This window comes from Genypterus blacodes, unplaced genomic scaffold (assembly GCF_046128005.1).
Source record: "Genypterus blacodes isolate CSIRO-AG114 ecotype Tasmania unplaced genomic scaffold, CSIRO-AGI_Gbla_v1 ptg000351l_1, whole genome shotgun sequence".
Taxonomy (NCBI): Eukaryota; Metazoa; Chordata; class Actinopteri; order Ophidiiformes; family Ophidiidae; genus Genypterus; species Genypterus blacodes.
Window position 1 is genome coordinate 55,001 of NW_027467135.1, and position 20,000 is coordinate 75,000.

At 50.7% G+C, this 20,000-nt stretch overlaps 3 protein-coding genes across 4 annotated transcripts in view; 1 reads left to right on the top strand and 2 right to left on the bottom strand.

The window, feature by feature from the left end:
- The window catches only part of LOC142988911 (A disintegrin and metalloproteinase with thrombospondin motifs 8-like), a 14,395-nt gene extending 7,443 nt beyond the window's left edge, over positions 1-6,952 (bottom strand). Inside the window, exons 1-4 of the mRNA XM_076138208.1 lie at positions 5,332-6,952; positions 3,326-3,565; positions 804-936; positions 549-716 (exon numbers count right to left, since the gene is read on the bottom strand). Coding sequence (XP_075994323.1) covers positions 549-716; positions 804-936; positions 3,326-3,565; positions 5,332-6,066 — 1,276 coding nt within the window. The 5' untranslated portion in view covers positions 6,067-6,952. The remainder of the gene's footprint in view (positions 1-548; positions 717-803; positions 937-3,325; positions 3,566-5,331) is intronic.
- A 269-nt stretch (positions 6,953-7,221) lies between these two features.
- On the top strand, positions 7,222-12,945 carry LOC142988912 (A disintegrin and metalloproteinase with thrombospondin motifs 15-like). Its single transcript, XM_076138209.1, has 8 exons — positions 7,222-8,106; positions 8,711-8,843; positions 9,174-9,341; positions 9,708-9,991; positions 10,160-10,337; positions 10,441-10,619; positions 11,367-11,542; positions 12,017-12,945. Exons 1-8 carry the CDS (start codon positions 7,222-7,224, stop codon positions 12,789-12,791), a joined length of 2,778 nt encoding a protein of 925 aa, XP_075994324.1. The 3' UTR covers positions 12,792-12,945.
- Positions 12,946-18,300: 5,355 nt separating this feature from the next.
- Positions 18,301-20,000, bottom strand: part of LOC142988917 (sorting nexin-19-like) — a 9,383-nt gene continuing 7,683 nt past the window's right edge. The window contains exons 12-14 of one of the 2 annotated variants that reach the window (XM_076138217.1): positions 19,784-19,968; positions 19,422-19,509; positions 18,301-19,349 (exon numbers count right to left, since the gene is read on the bottom strand). In XM_076138217.1, coding sequence (XP_075994332.1) covers positions 19,226-19,349; positions 19,422-19,509; positions 19,784-19,968 — 397 coding nt within the window. In that variant the 3' untranslated portion in view covers positions 18,301-19,225. The remainder of the gene's footprint in view (positions 19,350-19,421; positions 19,510-19,783; positions 19,969-20,000) is intronic. The other variant, XM_076138216.1, reaches the window with a different exon arrangement.

Below are 20,000 nucleotides of genomic sequence, written 5' to 3' on the forward strand. Positions count from 1 at the left end.
GCCCTGATGAAGTCATCAGTCAGCGCCAGGACGCTGTGACCTCCAGCAGCAGGTCGGGACGTGGAGCCGCCCGCTCTGGCAGCTTTCCTCTCATGATGTAACTGCAAATATCCAGGATGTAAAAAATCTCTTCATAGTTTTCCCTTCTCAGGTTCTAGTTTGACTTACAAGATTACGTCACTGTTCCAGCTCCACATGACAGCTCCAACACTACTGAGCCGTTCAGCCAAAACATTTCCAGGCCTGTCAAATCCATTTTCAAACTCTGTGACATTCCCAAGATTTTCACGAGCGTTGGAACCCTGAAGGAATGTGAAAGTGAGCGATGAAGAGATGGAGAAGGACGTAGACAGAAGAAATGTGGAAATCCAGCTCAGGATCAACTCTCGCCACAACCCGGCCTCTGCGAGGAACAACATGTTCAAGCGGGAAAGCCCGACTGAGAGAGGAATCAACAACAGTATTCCAGCTGTGGTCCTCAGAGCTGCAGCAGGTGTGTGTTTGCTGATAGTGTGACAGATGTTTAAACACACTGACTGATCTCTTACCGTGTCCATTATCAAAGAACTCAGTGATGTACAGCGTGCTGCAGGGAGACCAAGGAGCCGTCATGTTGAGGCTGACAAACAGAGGAGCCATCAGGTGATGACCTCCCAGCTCCCCAAACAGCCTCCTGCAGGTCTTAGAGTCGTCATGAGGCATGCTGAGCACGTGGCCTGCAGGTTTACAATCAGACACAAGCACACTGATGAGGACACCCGGTTCAGTCCTGATCCACATCCTAACCTCCTAACTCAGCTCACCCAGCTCGTGTGCGGCCGTGAAGGCGGCTTGCAGGCCGGTGTCCTCGATCACAGAGCAGCTTCTCTTAGGGTCGCACATCGTCCCCACGTCGGCCACGCCCAACGTGTCGCAGCTCTTCTGTCCACAGATGTCCTGCAGCACAGGGACACATGAGGACATCACAGGTTACAGAACGCCACCGCAGAACTATGAGAAGTTAAAGGAATGTGAGGATCCAAAGTAAACAGTCATTGTGAAGAATGGTGGAATGAAAATAAAAGCTGAAACAAGGCGTCATGGAAAAAGCAGCTGTTTGGCAGAGAAACAGCTGTTTGGACACACTTTCATTTTATAAGCTTTGTTTTATGGCTTTATCCTCCACATACGGCCCGGAATCTGCAAGGTCATTAGGAACAACACACACACACACACACACACATGAAGTGTCCTCAGTTTAAAAGGTGAAAACTCAAACATCTGCAGGCTCCTTGGACCTTTAAGGTTTTCTATGGAAACATTCAGACACTAGAGCTGAAACATGCCAAGTCATTGTAAGATCAGTCAGTAAATCCTGCAGCCCATCAGGACCAGAGGCCTATTACAGCTTTATGGCACAAATCAACTACATGTGTTGTCAAAATACTGTTTACGTATGAATGACTTTAAGAATAAACTCTAAAAACACTTTGAGCAGTGAAGCCAGCAGCAGAGAGGGTGAGAGTTAGGGTCAGAGTCTCTAAAGAAGCTTTACTTATATTTATGTTATTATTTCAGCCCTGATCTCAGTGCGTCAAGCAGGGGTTTGTTGTTTTCTTTCTGCTTCATTCTACAGTAGAGTTGATTCTTCTGTGTGGAACTATGAGTTCACACACACACACACACACACACACACACATCCATATGACAATACAACCCTTACTAATAACTGTAAAGATCTGCTGATGGCACTTGGATGGATTGAATGATTGATTGATTGATTGATTGATTGTAAGGGAGATGAAATCTGTCAGCGAGTACACAAAGTAAGTGAGTGGTTTGAGGTTTTGGATCCTGTTAGACTCATCAGGAACCATCTGATCCACTTTCTGAACATTAGAAACAAATCAAAGTGCAGTTGTTCAGTGTTTCCACCATAAAACCAAAGCAGATCACTTTGGTCTGCGTGCTCTGCTGCTGGGCTGTGATGTGGGAAAAAGAAACGTGTGCTGCATCAGAATCGGATCCGAACCAAATCTTTCCCCTGAGCAGCACCGAGACAGAAACTCGCCTCAACCACAAACCACAAGTCATAACCCTGTGATGTAAAAGACATCTGGACCTGGAGCTGCAGCTGAGAGACGCTCAGCGTGGGTTTGTACACCTTGTTCCACAACAGCATCACACACACACACACACACACGCACACGTGTGTATGTTCTCAGTGGGAGCAGAGGCTTGCCTTCACTTTGAGCTCTTGACCGTCTTAAGGTCTTGCTGGAGTCAGGGCTGATTTGTGGCAGCAGCAGTAAAGTGAGCTCAGCCTTCCTCTCCTTCCCTCCTCTACATTTCAGAGCTCATCTCTGTGGAAGAGGACAAACAAACACCCAACCAGGTGTGTGTGTCTCCTTCACTCTGTCACCAGATCACACAGCGGCAGGACACAAAGCTAGAATACTGAGGTACAGTTTGTGGCTGAAGCCTTATCTGATCAGCAGAGCACAGAAGAGACTCAAACCTGGAGTCTGGACATGTGGATTCCAGAACATGTTCATTCAATGTTCCTTAGCTTCACTCTCTCCTGATCCCATGATGCTCTCAGGTTCACTGGCTCCATGACCCAGCCCTAAGCCCCCCTGAGCCCCCCTGTGGATCTGCCTCCCCTCCTGTTCTCTCAGATCCTGTTCTCTCCCTCGTTCTGCCTCTGGTGTTCTCTCAGATCCTGTTCTCTCCCTCGTTCTGCCTCTGGTGTTCTCTCAGGTTATTTGACATATCGACCTTTAAATCCTCACACTGGCTTCTTCCCTCTGATCCTTTCTTACTTCCTGTGTTCACTTATATTCACTTATGTTTCATATTCTGTTTGTTGTCATGGTATTTGAGGCACCTATAGATAAACACCTTCTTCTTCTTAAAGAGGAGGAGCCTACAGGACTGTGAGTCTGCTGCAGGAGAACGTTTGCTCCAGCAGCTCTGGGACAGATTTCCAGCCGTGCTTTTCTCCTGAGTCACCACAGAAGAGTTATGAGTGACAGAGGAACACAACATGCTGGACAGACAGACAGCAGGTGGGTGGAGGCTCAACGTCTCCATGACAGAAGGATCTCAGCTGTGAGATACAACATCTCCGCTCACTGAAGAGTCTTTATCAGAAGGACAATGAGGATCCAGATCATGAGATGTTCCATCAACATGTGTGCTCTCAGGAGCTTCACGTGTTCTTCTCATGTTTCCAGTAGAAAGTGAACATGTGAGTCCATCAGAAGAATCAGACTCATCCTGCATGTTTGGTTCTTATCTCCTCATGTTGGTGTCCCTGTGTTTGTGCCCTGACAGAGCGACTCACCGCTCTGGTGAAGAGCACAGCTGTGTCGTAGTGCTCTGGGTGCCTCTGGCTGGGAGGGTTGAAGGTTTGCTGCCAGGCGCAGAAGTTCCTCAGAGCCACGCCTCCGTTACTGGAGACATCTGGACCGACCTCCTCGTCCTCCACCACCAACATCTTCACCACCACCATGCTCACTGAGTTCTTTATGCTGGGGTGTTTGTACAGCTGAGCGGCCATGGACAACAGAGTCAGGACGTAGTGCTGAGGAGACAAGGAGACATGACAACAGAGTCAGGACATAGTGCTGAGGAGACAAGGACACATGACAACAGAGTCAGGAGGAAGTGCTGAGGAGGCAAGGAGACATGTCAACAGAGTCAGGACGTAGTGCTGAGGAGACAAGGAGACATGACAACAGAGTCAGGACGAAGTGCTGAGGAGACAAGGAGACATGACAACAGAGTCAGGACGTAGTGCTGAGGAGACAAGGAGACATGACAACAGAGTCAGGACATAGTGCTGAGGAGACAAGGAGACATGACAACAGAGTCAGGACATAGTGCTGAGGAGACAAGGAGACATGACAACAGAGTCAGGACGTAGTGCTGAGGAGACAAGGACACATGACAACAGAGTCAGGACGTAGTGCTGAGGAGACAAGGAGACATGACAACAGAGTCAGGACGTAGTGCTGAGGAGACAAGGAGACATGACAACAGAGTCAGGACGTAGTGCTGAGGAGACAAGGACACATGACAACAGAGTCAGGACGTAGTGCTGAGGAGACAAGGAGACATGACAACAGAGTCAGGACGTAGTGCTGAGGAGACAAGGAGACATGACAACAGAGTCAGGACATAGTGCTGAGGAGACAAGGAGACATGTCAACAGAGTCAGGAGGAAGTGCTGAGGAGGCAAGGAGACATGTCAACAGAGTCAGGACGTAGTGCTGAGGAGACAAGGAGACATAACAACAGAGTCAGGATGAAGTGCTGAGGAGACAAGGAAACATGACAACAGAGTCAGGACGTAGTGCTGAGGAGACAAGGAGACATGACAACAGAGTCAGGACGTAGTGCTGAGGAGACAAGGAGACATGACAACAGAGTCAGGAGGAAGTGCTGAGGAGACAAGGACACATGACAGTCAGGACGTAGTGCTGAGGAGACAAGGAGACATGTCAACAGAGTCAGGACGTAGTGCTGAGGAGACAAGGAGACATGACAACAGAGTCAGGACGTAGTGCTGAGGAGACAAGGAGACATGACAACAGAGTGGACAGAGAAGGAGACATGTCAACAGAGGAGAGAGGAGGAGGAGACATGACTACAGAGGAGAGAGGAGGAGACATGACTACAGAGGAGAGAGGAGGAGACATGACTACAGAGGGGACAGCGTCAGTCTGACAGTTTGAGTGTTCAAAGATAAAAATAGTGGAAAGGTTGAGATTTGGCGAGCAGCTGTTCTGGTTCTGGTTCTGGTTCTGGTTTATGGATCACGTCAGAGAAGAGACGCAGAAATGTCAATCATATATAAGCGCTTATGTTTTTGCCCCCCCTCTGTGTCCCCCCCTGTCTCCCCCTTCTCTGTGTGGACTCCAGCTCAGCCTGTCTGTCTGCCAGAGGCGGAGCTTGTTAAGTACTAACAGACAGTTTGGCTGCAGTCATTGTTCCATCTTTGGCCTTGATGGATGTTTGGGTGATGTGAGTTTGGTTCTGAATGAATTGAGTCGTGACATGTTGGCGGTGTAGGCAGGAGGAGACCTGAGCCCCCCAGGTGTCCAGTGTCCCCTCAGAGGACACAGTGTCTCTGGATCATGACGCAGTCCAGAGGAATGCGCTTCAGCCTCCATCTACATTTTTCTTGCCTGACTTCTTCCTTGGCCGGTGGAAAACATGCAGCATCCACTTCCGCCCCAAACATACAACAACTAACCGAAGTGTGTGAGCGGCCCGGACCGGAAGTGAAGGTGTGTGTGGTGTCCCATCAGCTGTGTGTAGCGGAGCCGTGAGGTGAGCGTGTCTGACCTTTATGTCGTCTCCATAGAAGTGGGTCATGGACGCGTCTGCGACCACCAGCGTCTCTATGAAGCGCGGCGCGGAGACAAAGCGTTTCCGGCGAGGTTCCCTCCGTGAGTCACCGTCTGCGTGCGTAAAAGTTTCCCCGTTGTGCATCTCCGCTCCCCCCGCCCCCGCCCCCGCCCCCGCCTCAGACAGAGGGGGGACGCGGCGGCCCGGAGCTGCACTCCTCCGCTTGATGACGTGCAGCTGCTCAGCAGAGTCCGGACCCGGAGCGCTGCGTAGTTTGGGCTCCAGTAAATACTCCTCTCCCTCCGTGATGAAGGATCCAAAGATACCGGAGCACAAACTGACAGCTACCACAGAGTTCGGGTCGCCGTCCACGTTGCCCGAGTAGAAGCAGCCCCTCAGTCGCCCCGGGCTCTCCTCTGTCTGGTTGAGGACTTTCTGGAGACCTTCCTGGACCCCTGGAGCGCTGCGTAAAGGCTCGGCTGAGCTTCTGACGCGCTGGATGGTGAAGGAAGGAGCCACGAAGCTGGTGTCCGCCACAAGGTTCAGGGTCATTTCTTTACCAAACGCTCTCAGCAGGAACCTCGGCTGCTCCTCGCTTCGTTTCCAGAACCGACCGCCGATTCTTCTCCCATTGATCCGAACAGGAAGTACCGTCTCTGACTCAAACGGGCTGAGAGGAGCAGAGTGGATGACGCAAATGAATAAAAAGACCAAAGCCAAAGTCGAACACATCTTCAGCTGCTGTCAAAGTGTCTCAGGCAGGTGCGTCTCTGCGTTCAGGTCCGTCTGTGGTCCGGTCCGGTCCGGTCCGGTGCTGGTCCAGTCTGGGTCAAAGTATGTCTGGAATTTTCAGACGAGTCCGTTTGCGTCCGTGTTCCTGCGCTGCGCCTCTTCGTTTCCCTCTCCAGCCCGCTGCTGTCTGCACAGATCGGGGGTATTTATACCGGACACGGGGGTGTGAGCCCTCCGGTCCTCCGCGTCTGGAAACTCTCCTCCCACTCTCACTTCATGAGAAGCTGGCGGATCAAACGGATCCAATGAGAGCAGAGCGCCACTCCCCCCGTGTGAGCGGCCTGACAACCCCAAACTATTATTAACCCAGCGGGCCGCATAGCTGGAAGTCCACGGGTCCAGTTAGATAGAACCCGTGTGTGAGTGGCAGGACCCCACGGAGCCCGCAGGCCCCTGGAGAACAGGCTTCATCTCCACACAAAGGAGCGAGCAGCTGCCCTGACAACCAAACATAATGAACACTGGAGCCGCTGGCCCTCTGACGGGTTCTGACCCAAACACAGGTTCAGATCCGCTCACAGCGCTGCTGCTTCACACACACACACAAACACACACACGTCTGTGGCGCACAGTCAACGCCAGGGGGCAGTCGAGCACAACACATTTCCTTCAGGCGCGCAGACTGAAGCTGCAGCAGGTCACACACACCAGCAGGGGTCGCTCTTTGACTTCGTTTTGAGTTGAGGACTTAGACTCTTCTGCACACACACACACACACACACACACACACGGAGCGGGTCGATGATGTCATAGTGTAAAACACAAGTCCAATAATAAATCACTCAGAAGGTTTGATACTCAAGGTGACGACACATCCGTGTGTGTGTGTGTGGGGGGGGGGGGGGGGGGGGGGGGGGCAGATGTTGTAAGGCAGCAACATCTGGGAGGTACAAGTGGCTGCGGAGCAACAGACCAACATGCCCTCTCTCTCTCTCACACACACACACACACAGTCGGGCTCCATCAGTGTGTGTGTGTGTGTGTGTGGAGTTCAGGATGAAGGCGCGCAGGTTCTTCCCCCTCTGAGCACAAACACATCATCATCATCTTCTTCTTCTTCTTCACTGTGAGTCTCTGAGCGGACCTGAGGCTCAGATGGCTCCGCTCATGAGTTTGGGTGTGTTAGTTTTGTACCTGAAGTTGTCCTGCAGCATGGAGACGGAGCTCTGCGCGCCGGAGCGTCTGGACCCGCAGCTGCACCGCCGAGCGGAGGACAGGAATGGAACGGAAGTTGTGTTTAGGTTAAAGGCATTCCAGCTTGATCTCTACCTGCGCCTCAGGCCGGACTCCAGCTTCCTCCTGCGGGGCGGCGACCTCACACACTGTTTCTACTCCGGCGATGTGAACGCGGACCCGGACTCCGTGGCGGCGCTCAGCCTGTGCAGAGGTCTGCACGGGAGCTTCTCCTACCGGGACACGCAGTACTTCATCAGCCTACTGAGGGATGAAGATGCTCCAGCTGCTCCGGCACTCGGAGCCTCTCTGGACCGGACTCACGCTGTCCGCCGCCGGCAGCGAGCCGCTGAGCCGGGCGACGCTCTGAGCAGCAGGTGCGCGGTGACACCGAACAACTTCAGCCTCTCCCTGGACAAACACAGACACGTGAGGCAGCTGGAGCAGAGGAGCGGCTCCACGCAGACCTCCAGCAGGTCCAGGAGGTTCGCCTCGGTCCCCCGCTTTGTGGAGGTGCTGGTGGTGGCAGATGAGTCCATGTCCAGATTCCACGGGGACGAGCTGAAGCACTACCTGCTCACCCTGCTGTCCCTGGTCTCCAGGCTCTACAAGCACCCCAGTATACTCAACTCCATCAACATAGTGGTGGTGGGCTTCATGGTCATCAAGGACGCGGACAAGGGACCAAAGGTGTCCAGCAACGCAGCTCTGACTCTGAGGAGCTTCTGCTCCTGGCAGAGGAAGATCAACCAACAGAGCGACAAGAACTCTGAATACTGGGACACTGCCATCCTCTTCACCAGACAGGTGAGACCAGGGGGGCCACAGGGAAACCAGGGGGGCACAGGGAGAACAGGAGGGCACAGGGAGAACAGGAGAGCACAGGGTGACCAGGGGGGCACAGGTAAGACCAGGGGGGCACAGGTTAGACCACGGGGGGCATCGGGAGACCAGGGGGCACAGGTAAGACCAGGGGGGCACAGGTTAGACCAGGGGGGCACAGGTAAGACCAGGGGGGCATCGGGAGACCAGGGGGCACAGGTAAGACCAGGGGGGCACAGGTTAGACCAGGGGGGCACAGGTAAGACCAGGGGGGCACAGGTTAGACCAGGGGGGCACAGGTAAGACCAGGGGGGCACAGGTTAGACCAGGGGGCACAGGTAAGACCAGGGGGGCACAGGTTAGACCAGGGGGGCACAGGTAAGACCAGGGGGGCCGCAATGCCATCAATAAGTCATTAAATTCTTCTGAAGTATTAGCCTGAAAAATATAAAGGATAAATGAAGCAGGAGAAGATCCAGAGGACGCATGAGTTCCTGTTCATGTGTGATTGTTCCACATGTATGTTTCGTGTGTTTGTGTGTTTGTTACAGTCCACACTTGTAACTGTGCTCCTGTGTCTTTGCTCCAGGACCTGTGTGGGGTCACGACCTGTGACACCCTGGGGATGGCGGACGTGGGGACCATGTGTGACCCTAAGAGAAGCTGCTCGGTCATTGAAGACGACGGGCTGCCTTCAGCCTTCACTGCTGCTCATGAACTGGGTGAGCAGACGCACCTATGAGTCACATGAGACAGAGAGAGACAGAAGATCATGTGATGTTCTGAGCACCGGAGCCTTCAGGGAGGAGAATGGACCTGGTAGTGTCAGAGAGGGGCTGGAGTTAGATCTGACCCCTAGTTTATGTGAAGCACAGTTCCTCCCTGGTAATGTTCCATATGTTTGTGTTCAGGGCTTTAGATTCCTCTGCCAGGCCCTTTAGGACACGGACACACGTCTGTCTCCTGTGGCATCAGTGTCAGATCCACTCTGTCTGGTGTAAGGACATGTCTGCAATGTCTTAACCCTAAACCCCCCCCCCTCCCCCTCCCAGGCCACATCTTCAACATGCCTCATGACAACGTGAAGGCGTGTGAAGAGACGTTTGGGAGGCTAAAGGACAACCACATGATGTCTCCCACTCTGATCCAGATCGACAGGAGCCGGCCCTGGTCTGTGTGCAGCGCTGCCTTTATCACCGACTTCCTGGACAGAGGTCACGGTTAGTTAACAACTCACACATGGAACAAGTGGTAAAATACAAACCACAAATGGACTCTCCTCTTCTTCATCCCTCTTCATCTGGCATGTTGACCCCCCCACAGCACTCAGGACACACTTGACTGTGCCTCTGCTCCTGCATCACTGAATGCTCTCCTCTGATCTCAGCTCTGTATCTCTCCCACACCTGATGATCTGACTCAGGCGTGTTCTCCCTCATGTGACCACACTACCAGAGCCTGTAGCTCATGTAGCAGTCTGGGATATTTATGGGGATGACTGCAGAGTTTGATTTGCTCTGACAGCAGCCCCTCTGCCTGCACAGATGTGATCTGCCGTCACAGAGCGGTTTGTTGTGTTCCTGTAGGTGAGTGTCTGCTGGACCGGCCCCAGAGGCAGCTGGCTCTGCCACACAGCCGGCCCGGCTCCAGTTACAGCCTGCCCCGTCAGTGTGAGCTGGCCTTCGGGCCGGGCTCCAGACCCTGCCCCTACATGCGGCCCTGCTCCAAGCTCTGGTGCACCGGGAAAGCCGGCGGTCAGCTGGTCTGCCAGACCCGACACTTCCCCTGGGCAGACGGCACCGGCTGTGGGAGGGAGCAGGTGTGTCTCAGAGGAGCCTGCATGGACCAGAGCTCCATCAGGCAGGAGCAGGTGAGAGCGTCTGGGCCTGGAGAAGGAAACACAAATACATACAGTGAATAAGAGAACACATGAGGAGGAAGCTCTTCAACCAGTCTGTCTGAATGTACAGCTTGATCCCACAATGATCAGTGTGTCATGTTGTGTTGTTACATATGTGGGGCTGTTGTTTTCATTCAGGTGGATGGGCGGTGGGGACACTGGGGTGCGTTTGGAGGTTGTTCTCGTTCCTGTGGTGGAGGAGTTCAGCTGGCAAAGAGGGAGTGCGACAATCCGGTCCCTGAGAACGGAGGCAAGTACTGCTACGGCCTCCGCATCAAGTATCGCTCCTGCAGCCTGAGCCTCTGCCCTCAGACAGGTACGCCTCCTTCACTGCCTCCTTCACTGAGGAAGCTTCTGACACAGCATGCAGCCGAAGTTGAGTCAGAGCAAAGCTGTAACTGCTGAAGTCTTTGTTTCAGTGAGGAGTTTCCGTGAGGAGCAGTGTGAAGCCTTCAACAGTCTGAGCCTGAACACAAACAGACTCCTTGGTTCCTCTGTGGTCTGGGTTCCTAAATTCTCTGGAATCTCTCCAAAGGACCGATGCAAACTTATCTGCCGGGCCAATGGGACCGGATACTTCTACGTCCTCACTCCAAAAGTATGTAACTACCACCACAAAGTTATCAATCAACTGTTCACCTGGTTACTAGTCACTCACAAGAGTTATGCAAGAAAATGAGGCCACACACACACACACACACACACACACACTTCCATGTTTACACTCTCTCAGCATGCCCTCACTGGAAGGTGGGACAAACAGCCTGTCATCACAGAGAGGGTGTGTGTGTGTGTGTGTGTGTGTGTGAGGAGAGGTTGTTCACAGGAACTCTATCATATAAATGAAGATATAAATGTGGAAAGCCTGCACACTTTCACTTTTCTTCCTTGAGAGAAGAAAGAGAGCTTAAGAGAGAAATGGAACCCGAGTCTGTGGTCATTATAAGCACGAGCAGTTTAGATGGAGTTTGATCCTTGAGTGATTTGATCCTGGTTGAGTGCTTACATTCCAGTGGTGAATGAGTGAGAGCTGACGTGTGAGTGGACAGGATGGAGGAAAGGAAAGGAAAGGAAAAGATGCAGGGCCTGTCTCACCTCACAGCTGTGGCCTGTCAGGAACTATTTATGCAAGCTGCAAAGAAACAAGCTGGAGCAGCCAGCATCTAATCTACACACTAAACACTCTGCACTCTGCTGGGTGCTTATCTGTTCTTAGTATACTTAGTGAGAAGAATATAAAGAATAAACTGTCCCCAGTCTCTCTCTCCTTGTTGCTCCTTCTTCTACATGACTCTGAAGGCATGATGTCATGTGTGATGTCATGTGTGTATGTTCTCCTCTGCAGGTTGTGGACGGAACCCTCTGCTCTCCCGACACCTCGTCTCTGTGCGTTCAGGGCCGCTGCATCAAGGCCGGCTGTGACGGGAGGCTGGACTCTAAAAAGAAGTTTGATAAGTGTGGAGTGTGTGGAGGAGACAACCAGGGCTGCAGGAGACGGTCAGGGATGTTCACCAAACCCATGTAAGCCAGGACTCAGGTCACATTTACATCCAGATACAGTAACTACCCACGTCAGACTGAGTTTAGATCCTGGTACTTTAGTTTGTTTCATCATGCTTGTTGGTCTCAGTCCCTGCTCCTTTGCCTCACAGCTCTTTATATGTTCTTACTCTCCCTGTCCTCACACCTGTTGGGATCGAGAGTTGGTGCCTGTTTGGTTGAACACAGCTGAATTAGCTCAGCAGAGAAAATAGACAAGAGCTTTGAGCCGCATGGACCGGGACTGAGAACCAGAGCCTCCATGACGAAGATCACTGTGGAGAGACTGGAGCACCAGACAGGGGGGATCTGAACACAAGGAGGGTTGATCAGTATTAGATTTAAAATATATAGAACCCTTGCAGAGAGGCAGGTTGTTGCTGTATTTCTGTACTAAACTGTGGCCTTGATGGAAGTGAAATGTTTCCACCTTCTTCTTCTTCTTCTTCTTTCCAGTCATGGCTACAACTTTGTGGTGACGCTACCTGTCGGAGCCTCCAACATCGACATCCGCCAGCGCGGCTACAGAGGCACGGTGAGCGATGAAAACTACTTAGCAGTGAAGAATCTGCTGGGCAAGTATCTCTTGAATGGGAACTATGTGGTGTCAGCGGTGGAGCGGGATCTGCTGGTGAAGGGCAGCCTGCTGCGCTACACTGGAACGGCCACAGCTGTGGAGAAGCTTCAGGCCATCAGACCCCTACAGGAGCCTCTGATCGTGGAGGTGCTCTCTGTAGGGAAGATGACTCCACCCAGGGTGCGTTACTCCTTCTATACAAGCAAGGAGAGCAAGGAGGAGAAGACGCTGCAGCAGGAGGAGAGAAGCCATGCAGCACACAACAGCATCTATGATAGTAACAGAGTGGAGGTGAGGAAGCAGACGCTGCAGAAGAGGCGGCTCAGTCGCTGGGTGACAGGAGGATGGGACGCATGCACGGTCACCTGTGGAGACGGTCTGCAGAAGAGGCTGGTCCATTGCCAGAGTGTAGAAGAGCATCCAGCAGCAGACTGTGACATCACCACAAGGCCTGCAGCTACCAGGGGCTGTGGGGATCCATGTCCAGTGTGGGATGTGGGCCTCTGGTCGCACTGCTCCAAGTCCTGTGGGAGGGGCTTCAAAAGGAGGCCTGTACGCTGTGTGGCCCAGAGGGGTCTGAACCTGTCTAGAGACCACTGCTCAGGGAGAAGGAAGCCTCAGGAACTGGACCTCTGCAACCTGAAGCCATGTTAGACAAAAACAACAAGAGCTGTCACTTTGATAAGAGCATGAACCTAAACCAAGCATGTTTCTGCAGACAGAGGTATGAAAGAAGGCAGAAGAAGGCCAGCTGTCACAAGTCCCTGTACCTTCACGGGTCCCTGTACCTTCACGGGTCCCAGCTCATGTCTGCTTGAAGATGACAGTATGATACAACCAGGATGAAGGATTGTTTTCTTAAATACAGGTACAGATAAAGTATCAGCACATGTATGTATTGTATACCATGTATACATTCATCTATCTGTATGAATGTGTGTGCTGTCATGATTGATGTTCTCTGTTCTATCTGTCAATCAAACATATTCATATGTAGAGAACGACCCTCTGCTCTGCTGTGTGGAGAGAAGAAGAGCCAGCAGGTCATGGCCTCACCTGGTTGATTGTCAGTTAGACCCATAGGTGTTCTCCTTCTCCAGGGGTCACAGGTTGAGGTTTCAGGCATCAGCAGCCAGCAGCCTGGACTCTGTTCTGGTTCCATTCTGGTTCCATCTTTTGCTGGACCTCTGTGTGCTGAACAGATGTGTATGATTCAGAATGTAGACTGTGTCCACAGCTGAGCCTGAGTCAACAGAGATGAGGCGTGTTCAGATAGTTGAACTTCACCTGTGTGCATTGTGTGAACTCCTACTGCATGATAGCGTACGGTGTGTCATTGTGTATTTGGATGATGAGTGACTGTGTGTACTACTGTGGGACTGTGTGTCTTGTTTACTGCTCAGTGTGCATTTTCAGTTTGATTTCTCTCTGCAGACTCACAGCCTGAATACAAACTGTGGATCATGTAGACAAATGTTTATACTTTACCACAGGAGAGGAGTTTCTGCTCACTTGGCCCTCTACATATCTACTTGGAGTCATTCTGGAGCAGCAGATCTAGTTAAAGGACCAATCTTGAAGGATCTATTAAACTCAAAATGTCACGATCCAGTGTGTTTTATTTTGTAGTATTTCCTGTTGTGTATTTTGATCTACATGCTTTGCATTTATCCGACCGCCATCACAACATTCACACACACTATTCACATTAATAAGGCGTCACTTTATAAGGTAGTTTGTCACAGTTTACCGACCTTTACTCAGCAGGTGAGCGGAACAATCCGGCCTCGCTTCCTCTCAGATTGCTTTGAAGAAGCCGCGGACCTGGGCGCTTCCTTATTGATTCCCCAACGCAACCGGAAACAACTCAAACGTTCCGCTGCTATAAAGAAACGCATTCCCTTGTTAATAATAATAATAATAATAATAATAATAATGATAATAATAATAATGATAATATTAATAATATTAATAATAATGATAATAATAATAATAATAATGATAATAATAAAAGTAAATATTAATAATACTAATAATGACAGTTAACATGGACCTCAGTGCTGTCATGAGATGAATGGGTCAAGTTTCTTTCTTGAATAAACACATTTATACACGTTTATAAACGATCAGAACAATGATTAGAACTCCCAATCACATCTGAAATTAAATCCTCCTGCTGCCAATCAGACATCAAGCCCACATCACTGCTAATGGAGGAATGGAACAGTTGGTCCTCCTCTCATCTCCATTATAAAGGATTCCTCTGCTCCCAGTCCCTCCTCATTCAAACATTCCTTAATCCAGCTCCTTCTAAAGAAACAGATAAATAACAGATCCTGAATAAATAAATACCAAGGCTGGACTACGACTGCTGCTGTTTCCTCTGTAGTTAGTGGAACAACAAACTAAAACATTACATTACGATCATTTGGCAGACGCTTTTATCCAAAGCGACTTACATTACATTTCATTACCACCCTTCGCAGAGGGGGGAGCAATTAAGGTTTCGGTGCCTTGCTCAGCACTACCCACTGAGCCACTGCCTCAGAAACAGCTGTTGTTTTTGTGTGTGTGGTCCAGTTCTTGCCTCTCCTTCTTCTTCCTTGTCAATGAGCCTGAACCTGGGTCAGATGAGGCAAAACTCACTTGCTTTCACTGTAGAAAAGCTGTTATGGATAATAATGTAGTAGTGCTTCATTTACTGACCAGTGCACAAGAAAAAATGTGATCTTCTCATCCCCGGGTGGAGCAGGAACACAGAGTCACTGCTCCACCCGGGGAAAGGTCCCACACAGACTCACTGCTCTGTTCTGCTGATAAGGTTGAACACGTGTGTGTGTGTGTGGTTTTCACACGGTTTCTTCTGCAGTGAGGAGAGCCGGCTGCCAAAGCGCTGCATGCAGGAGCAGTAAAGCTCTTTATTCCTCACACAGGCTCGTGTTTCCTCAGCTCTCTGACTGAGGATCAGGTGTCCTGCAGAGTGACGTAACCATGTAGCAGAGACCGTTAGTGAGTGAGGCAGCACACAACAACAATCTGTGACAATCGGACACCAGGAGGGGAACCACAAACTACAAACTACTGAGAGTCCATAACTACAACCAGAGACCAAGGTTATACATCAAACACACATATACAGTATATATATAAATATGTAAGTGATCATGATGTTCTAAGTTATGATCACATGATCTTTCTCTACACTCATCATAATCAGTCATACTCTTTGTTTATAATGAATTCCATTTCCTCCTCACATTAATTTTGGATGACATATATATGCCTGCATACATCATGTATGAGGGATGGGGGGGGAGAGAGAGAGAGAGAGCACACACACACACACACACACACACACACAAGCACACAGAGTTAGTTAGTCACCTCACTGCATGTTGTTCAGCTCTAACAACATAAAGGCCTGAATGAGGTCAAAGGTCAGTTCCACACCATCATCAGAGCCGTCCCCTCTCTGGTCTCCTTTCTTCTTCTATGGTACATATTTTGCCATATCTCCCCTCCTGCTCACACACTCTCATACGTGTGCATGTTTCTCTCTGAAGTCTCTTATGTCATCATGTGTTCAGTTTGCTGGGAGCTCAGCAGATGTTCTGTATTAGCATCTCTGCTAGATCACACTGCCTGTGGCAGATGTACATTGGGCCGCAGTGTGTGTGTGTGTGTGTGTGTGTGTGTGTGTGTGTGTGTGTGTGTGTACTCTCCTAACAGACTGTTACACTCTGGTCCATATGGAGGCACAGCTATTTGTCATTTCATTTTGTTTCTTTCACAATATGTTTCTGGCAGTATACGTGTATATTAGTGTGTGTTTGTGTGTATATGTGTGTGTATGTGTGTGTCCTTGTGTAACCAGGCTGTGTTCAGTGTAGCAGGAGGCTCAGAGCTCCTCTGTGCTGTGAGGAGCCACAGAGCTTCAGGCTCACATACTGACTCCAACAGGACCGGACTACAGTTAGAGTTACGCAACCCATGTGTTCATACAGCACACACACGCACACACACACACACGCAGGTACACACACACACGCACGCAGGAACGCACAGAGGACATTTGTATCATTACTGTCACTTGAGATGTTGAGGAGAATCAGCAGCAACAATGAAGTCAAAGAGAAGAAGAATCTCCATCTCTAAAATGACCCAAAGATAACATGGAGCCACCTGACCCTGACCCTGACCCTGACCCTGAGCCTAACACCCTCCAGATCCTCCTCTGGTCCTCTCAAAGTTTACATTCAGCAAAACAGGTCGTCTGAAAATGTGACTGACAAACTTCTTCACTGTGCTGTGACTCTGAAACATGACATCATCAGTGTGTGAGGCTTTTTCTGCTCTGGAAAGTCCCTCTGTTTTAACACAGCACTGCTCTGAGCAGAGCGACCATCAGGCCTCTGTGTGTGTGTGTGTGTGTGTGTGTGTGTGTGTGTGTGTGTGTGTGTGTGTGTGTCCATTGGTTTCTGTTTCTGTGTGGGTGTGTGAAAACATGTGTGCACATATAGTTTGTGTGTGTGTGTGTGTGTGTGTGTGTGTGTGTGTGTGTGTGTGTGTGTGTGTTCCCACCAAGCGCTCACACAGTGTTGAACAGGTGCAGCTGATGATCTAATCCCTGGTCTCTGAGTGGAATGGTGAGAGAGGAAAGGCTGCGTTCCACTCTTCTTCTCCCAAAGGAAACATTCGGCGGTGATCCAGACAGAGCAGAGGAACCTCAGCTGCTCTCTGCACAGAGCGGCTGCAGAGCGCTGAGCCTTGGGCTGCACTGGAAAAGTGTGTGAGAGAATCACAACACATTAAAGACAAAGGGTTAACTCCTCAATCAGTCACAGGAACATTAAAGGAACAGAAAGTTTAACTGTTTAACTGAAGCTCAACCTGCAGGTTTGGTTCTGGGCCGCAGCAGCAGCTTCTCAGCAGCTGTGTGTGTGTGTGTGTGTGTGTGGGTGTGACAGAGAGAGAGGTGTGTGTGTGTGTGTGTGTGTGTGTGTGTGTGTGTAACAGGTGGATCCCAGTAGTCCAGCATGTAGCAGCTTCCTGAGGAGGAGCATTAGATGAACTCCTTGGTTACAGCGCCCTCTAGAGGTGTGTGTGTGTGTGTGTGTGTGTGTGTGTGTGTGTGTGTGTGTGTGTGTGTGTGTGTGTGTGTGTGCTTTTCCTACAATCACATCCCAGTGAAGATCATCTGTGATGCCATTGGTAACAAAGAAGGGAAACTGGCATGGGTTGTCACCATAGCAACCAGTGGCTTTTGACAGACTATGCCAGCAGCAGTTAAAGGTGCTCGGAGCAGCAGCCCCTCCCTCATGGAGCCGTTGCCACAGTGACGGTCTGCACATGTGGAAGGAGCAGCTCCATCACTGCTGGACGTCCTGGCAGGGGCCAAAGGAAGAGCCGCCCTGAATCCAGACCCTCCAGACCCACCAGACCGTTCAGACCCTCCACACCCTCCAGACCCTCCACACCCTCCAGACCCTCCAGACCCACCAGACCCACCAGACCCTCCACACCCTCCAGACCCTCCACACCCTCCACACCCTCCAGACCCTCCAGACCCACCAGACCCACCAGACCCTCCACACCCTCCAGACCCTCCAGACCCACCAGACCCACCAGACCCTCCACACCCTCCAGACCCTCCAGACCCACCAGACCCACCAGACCCTCCACACCCTCCAGACCCTCCAGACCCACCAGACCCTCCAGACCCTCCACACCCTCCAGACCCTCCAGACCCACCAGACCCACCAGACCCTTCAGACCCTCCACACCCTCCAGACCCACCAGACCCTCCAGACCCTCCACACCCACCAGACCCTCCACACCCTCCACATCCCCCTCTACTCCTCCCTCCTGAAAAGATTTCACATTTAAAGTGTGTGTGCAGGATTGGTTTAGATGATATATGACACACATACATACAGAACATGTACATGTATGTGTAGAGGTACTGTATATATGCTGTGTAGTACCCGATGCCTCCAGCAGGGGGAGGCCTCACTGAGGGAGTTCCTCTGAGTAAGAACAGGAACTATACCTCCTTCTATGCATTTGTCCAGTGCTGCAGCGCCACCTGGTGGACAAGCTGAGGTTCTTATGCTTTGACCTTTAACCTATTTCACATTTAAAGGTGACGTGACTGTGACTCAGGTAGAAACGTGACGTGACTTTATTCAGATGATTCTTTAACACAACAGCTCATTATAATATCTCATAAATATGTGTCAATCATGTGACAGAAAGGTGTCAAAGCACTTAAACAACAAACAGAACAGAACAGGCAGCTTTACAAAGTTTACATCAAGGACAACGTCTCACATGCTTATGATGTTCATAGACTTTAATAAGACCCTCATGTTACATGCATGTGTTGCATTATAACCAGGTGATCTTTAAGGTTCATAGGTTGAATATTCTCTTATGGAACAAACTGCAGGCTTTCATACTTTAACATCGTTTGACACATTTAATACTTCACTCTGCCTCAGAGCTTCAGTTTGTTCAGCTACTTTCTCTCAGGAGCTTGTAGCTGACTAAAAGAGTAGCTTAGCTACAGTTGAACTACCTAAAGCTTGTTTCCATGGGGACAATACAGCAATGAAACACAACTTAGGAGTGAAGGAAAGCTTTTGGCTTAAACAATCTGAGAGACACTGAGTGAGTGTGTAACATCAGGAGACAAACACACACACACACACACACACACACACACACACACACACACACAGTGTGAGCGTGTGTGTGAAGCTCTATGAACATCTGTCAGTGATGTAAGGAGCCGCCTGCAGACACACTGGAGCTCTGACCAATGGGGGAGACACACACACACACACACACACACACACACACACACACACACACACACACACACACACACACACACACACACACACACACACACACACACACACACACACACACACACACACACACACACACACACACACACACACACACACACACACACACACACACCTCACTGCAGAAGATGCTTGAAGGTCTGACCCCTTCATGAATCCTCCTGAAGGTCTAAGGTGGAGGTGCAGGTTGTCCCATGCTGAGAGCAGAGGGTCTTCTCACTCCAGGACCTTCTCTGGGCTCCTTGTCAGGCTCCTCAGCAGGCTCCCCTGGAAGTCCACCTCATGGATCTCAGGAACCAGGAACTCCAGCAGAAGGTCACATATGGAGTACAGCAGGTGTCTGTGGGGTCACAGGGTCAGCAGGTCAGAAGATAAAGACAACATCTAAGCCTCACTAACCTCAGCCTGTTACCTGTTAATGTGGGAGTTCTGCAGAGAATCCAGCGCCTCCTGCCAGCTGAGTCTGTATCTGTCTGAGCCCAACAGGTCTGAGATCACATCTGAGGAGACACACACACACACACACATCTCATCATGCTGTTTAGAGTGTTTAGAGTCTCTCTCTCTCTCTCTCTCTCTCTCTCTCTCTCTCTCTCTCTCTCTCTCTCTCTCTCTCTCTCTCTCTCTCTCTCTCTCTCTCTCTCTCTCTCTCTCTCTCTCTCTCTCTCTCTCTCTCTCTCTCTCTCTCTCTCTCTCTCTCTCTCTCTCTCTCTCTCTCTCTCTCTCTCTCTCTCTCTCTCTCTCTCTCTCTCTCTCTCTCTCTCTCTCTCTCACCTGGTAGGAGGCTCATCAGACAGAGCAGAGCTTGCTGCTTGGTGTCGTCCTGCTGCTCTGTGCTCCTCTCCTGTGGGGGGGCGAGGGGCAGAACCCCGTCGGGCCACAGAGCGTCCTGCACCACACGCAGGTAGAAGGCCCAGTACCTGGGGCCGGTCAGGTTGGCCACGCCCACATCCAGCCACCTGCAGACAAGCAGAGTGGCTGAAGAGAGCGG

Excerpts from the sequence above, each read along its gene's own strand:
- LOC142988912 (XM_076138209.1), top strand. The coding sequence starts at position 7,222 with ATGGCTCCGCTCATGAGTTTGGGTGTGTTAGTTTTGTACCTGAAGTTG. Across the intron at positions 9,992-10,159 it reads GCTCCATCAGGCAGGAGCAG|GTGGATGGGCGGTGGGGACA; the intron begins GTGAGAGCGTCT and ends GTTTTCATTCAG. Across the intron at positions 10,620-11,366 it reads TCTACGTCCTCACTCCAAAA|GTTGTGGACGGAACCCTCTG; the intron begins GTATGTAACTAC and ends TCTCCTCTGCAG.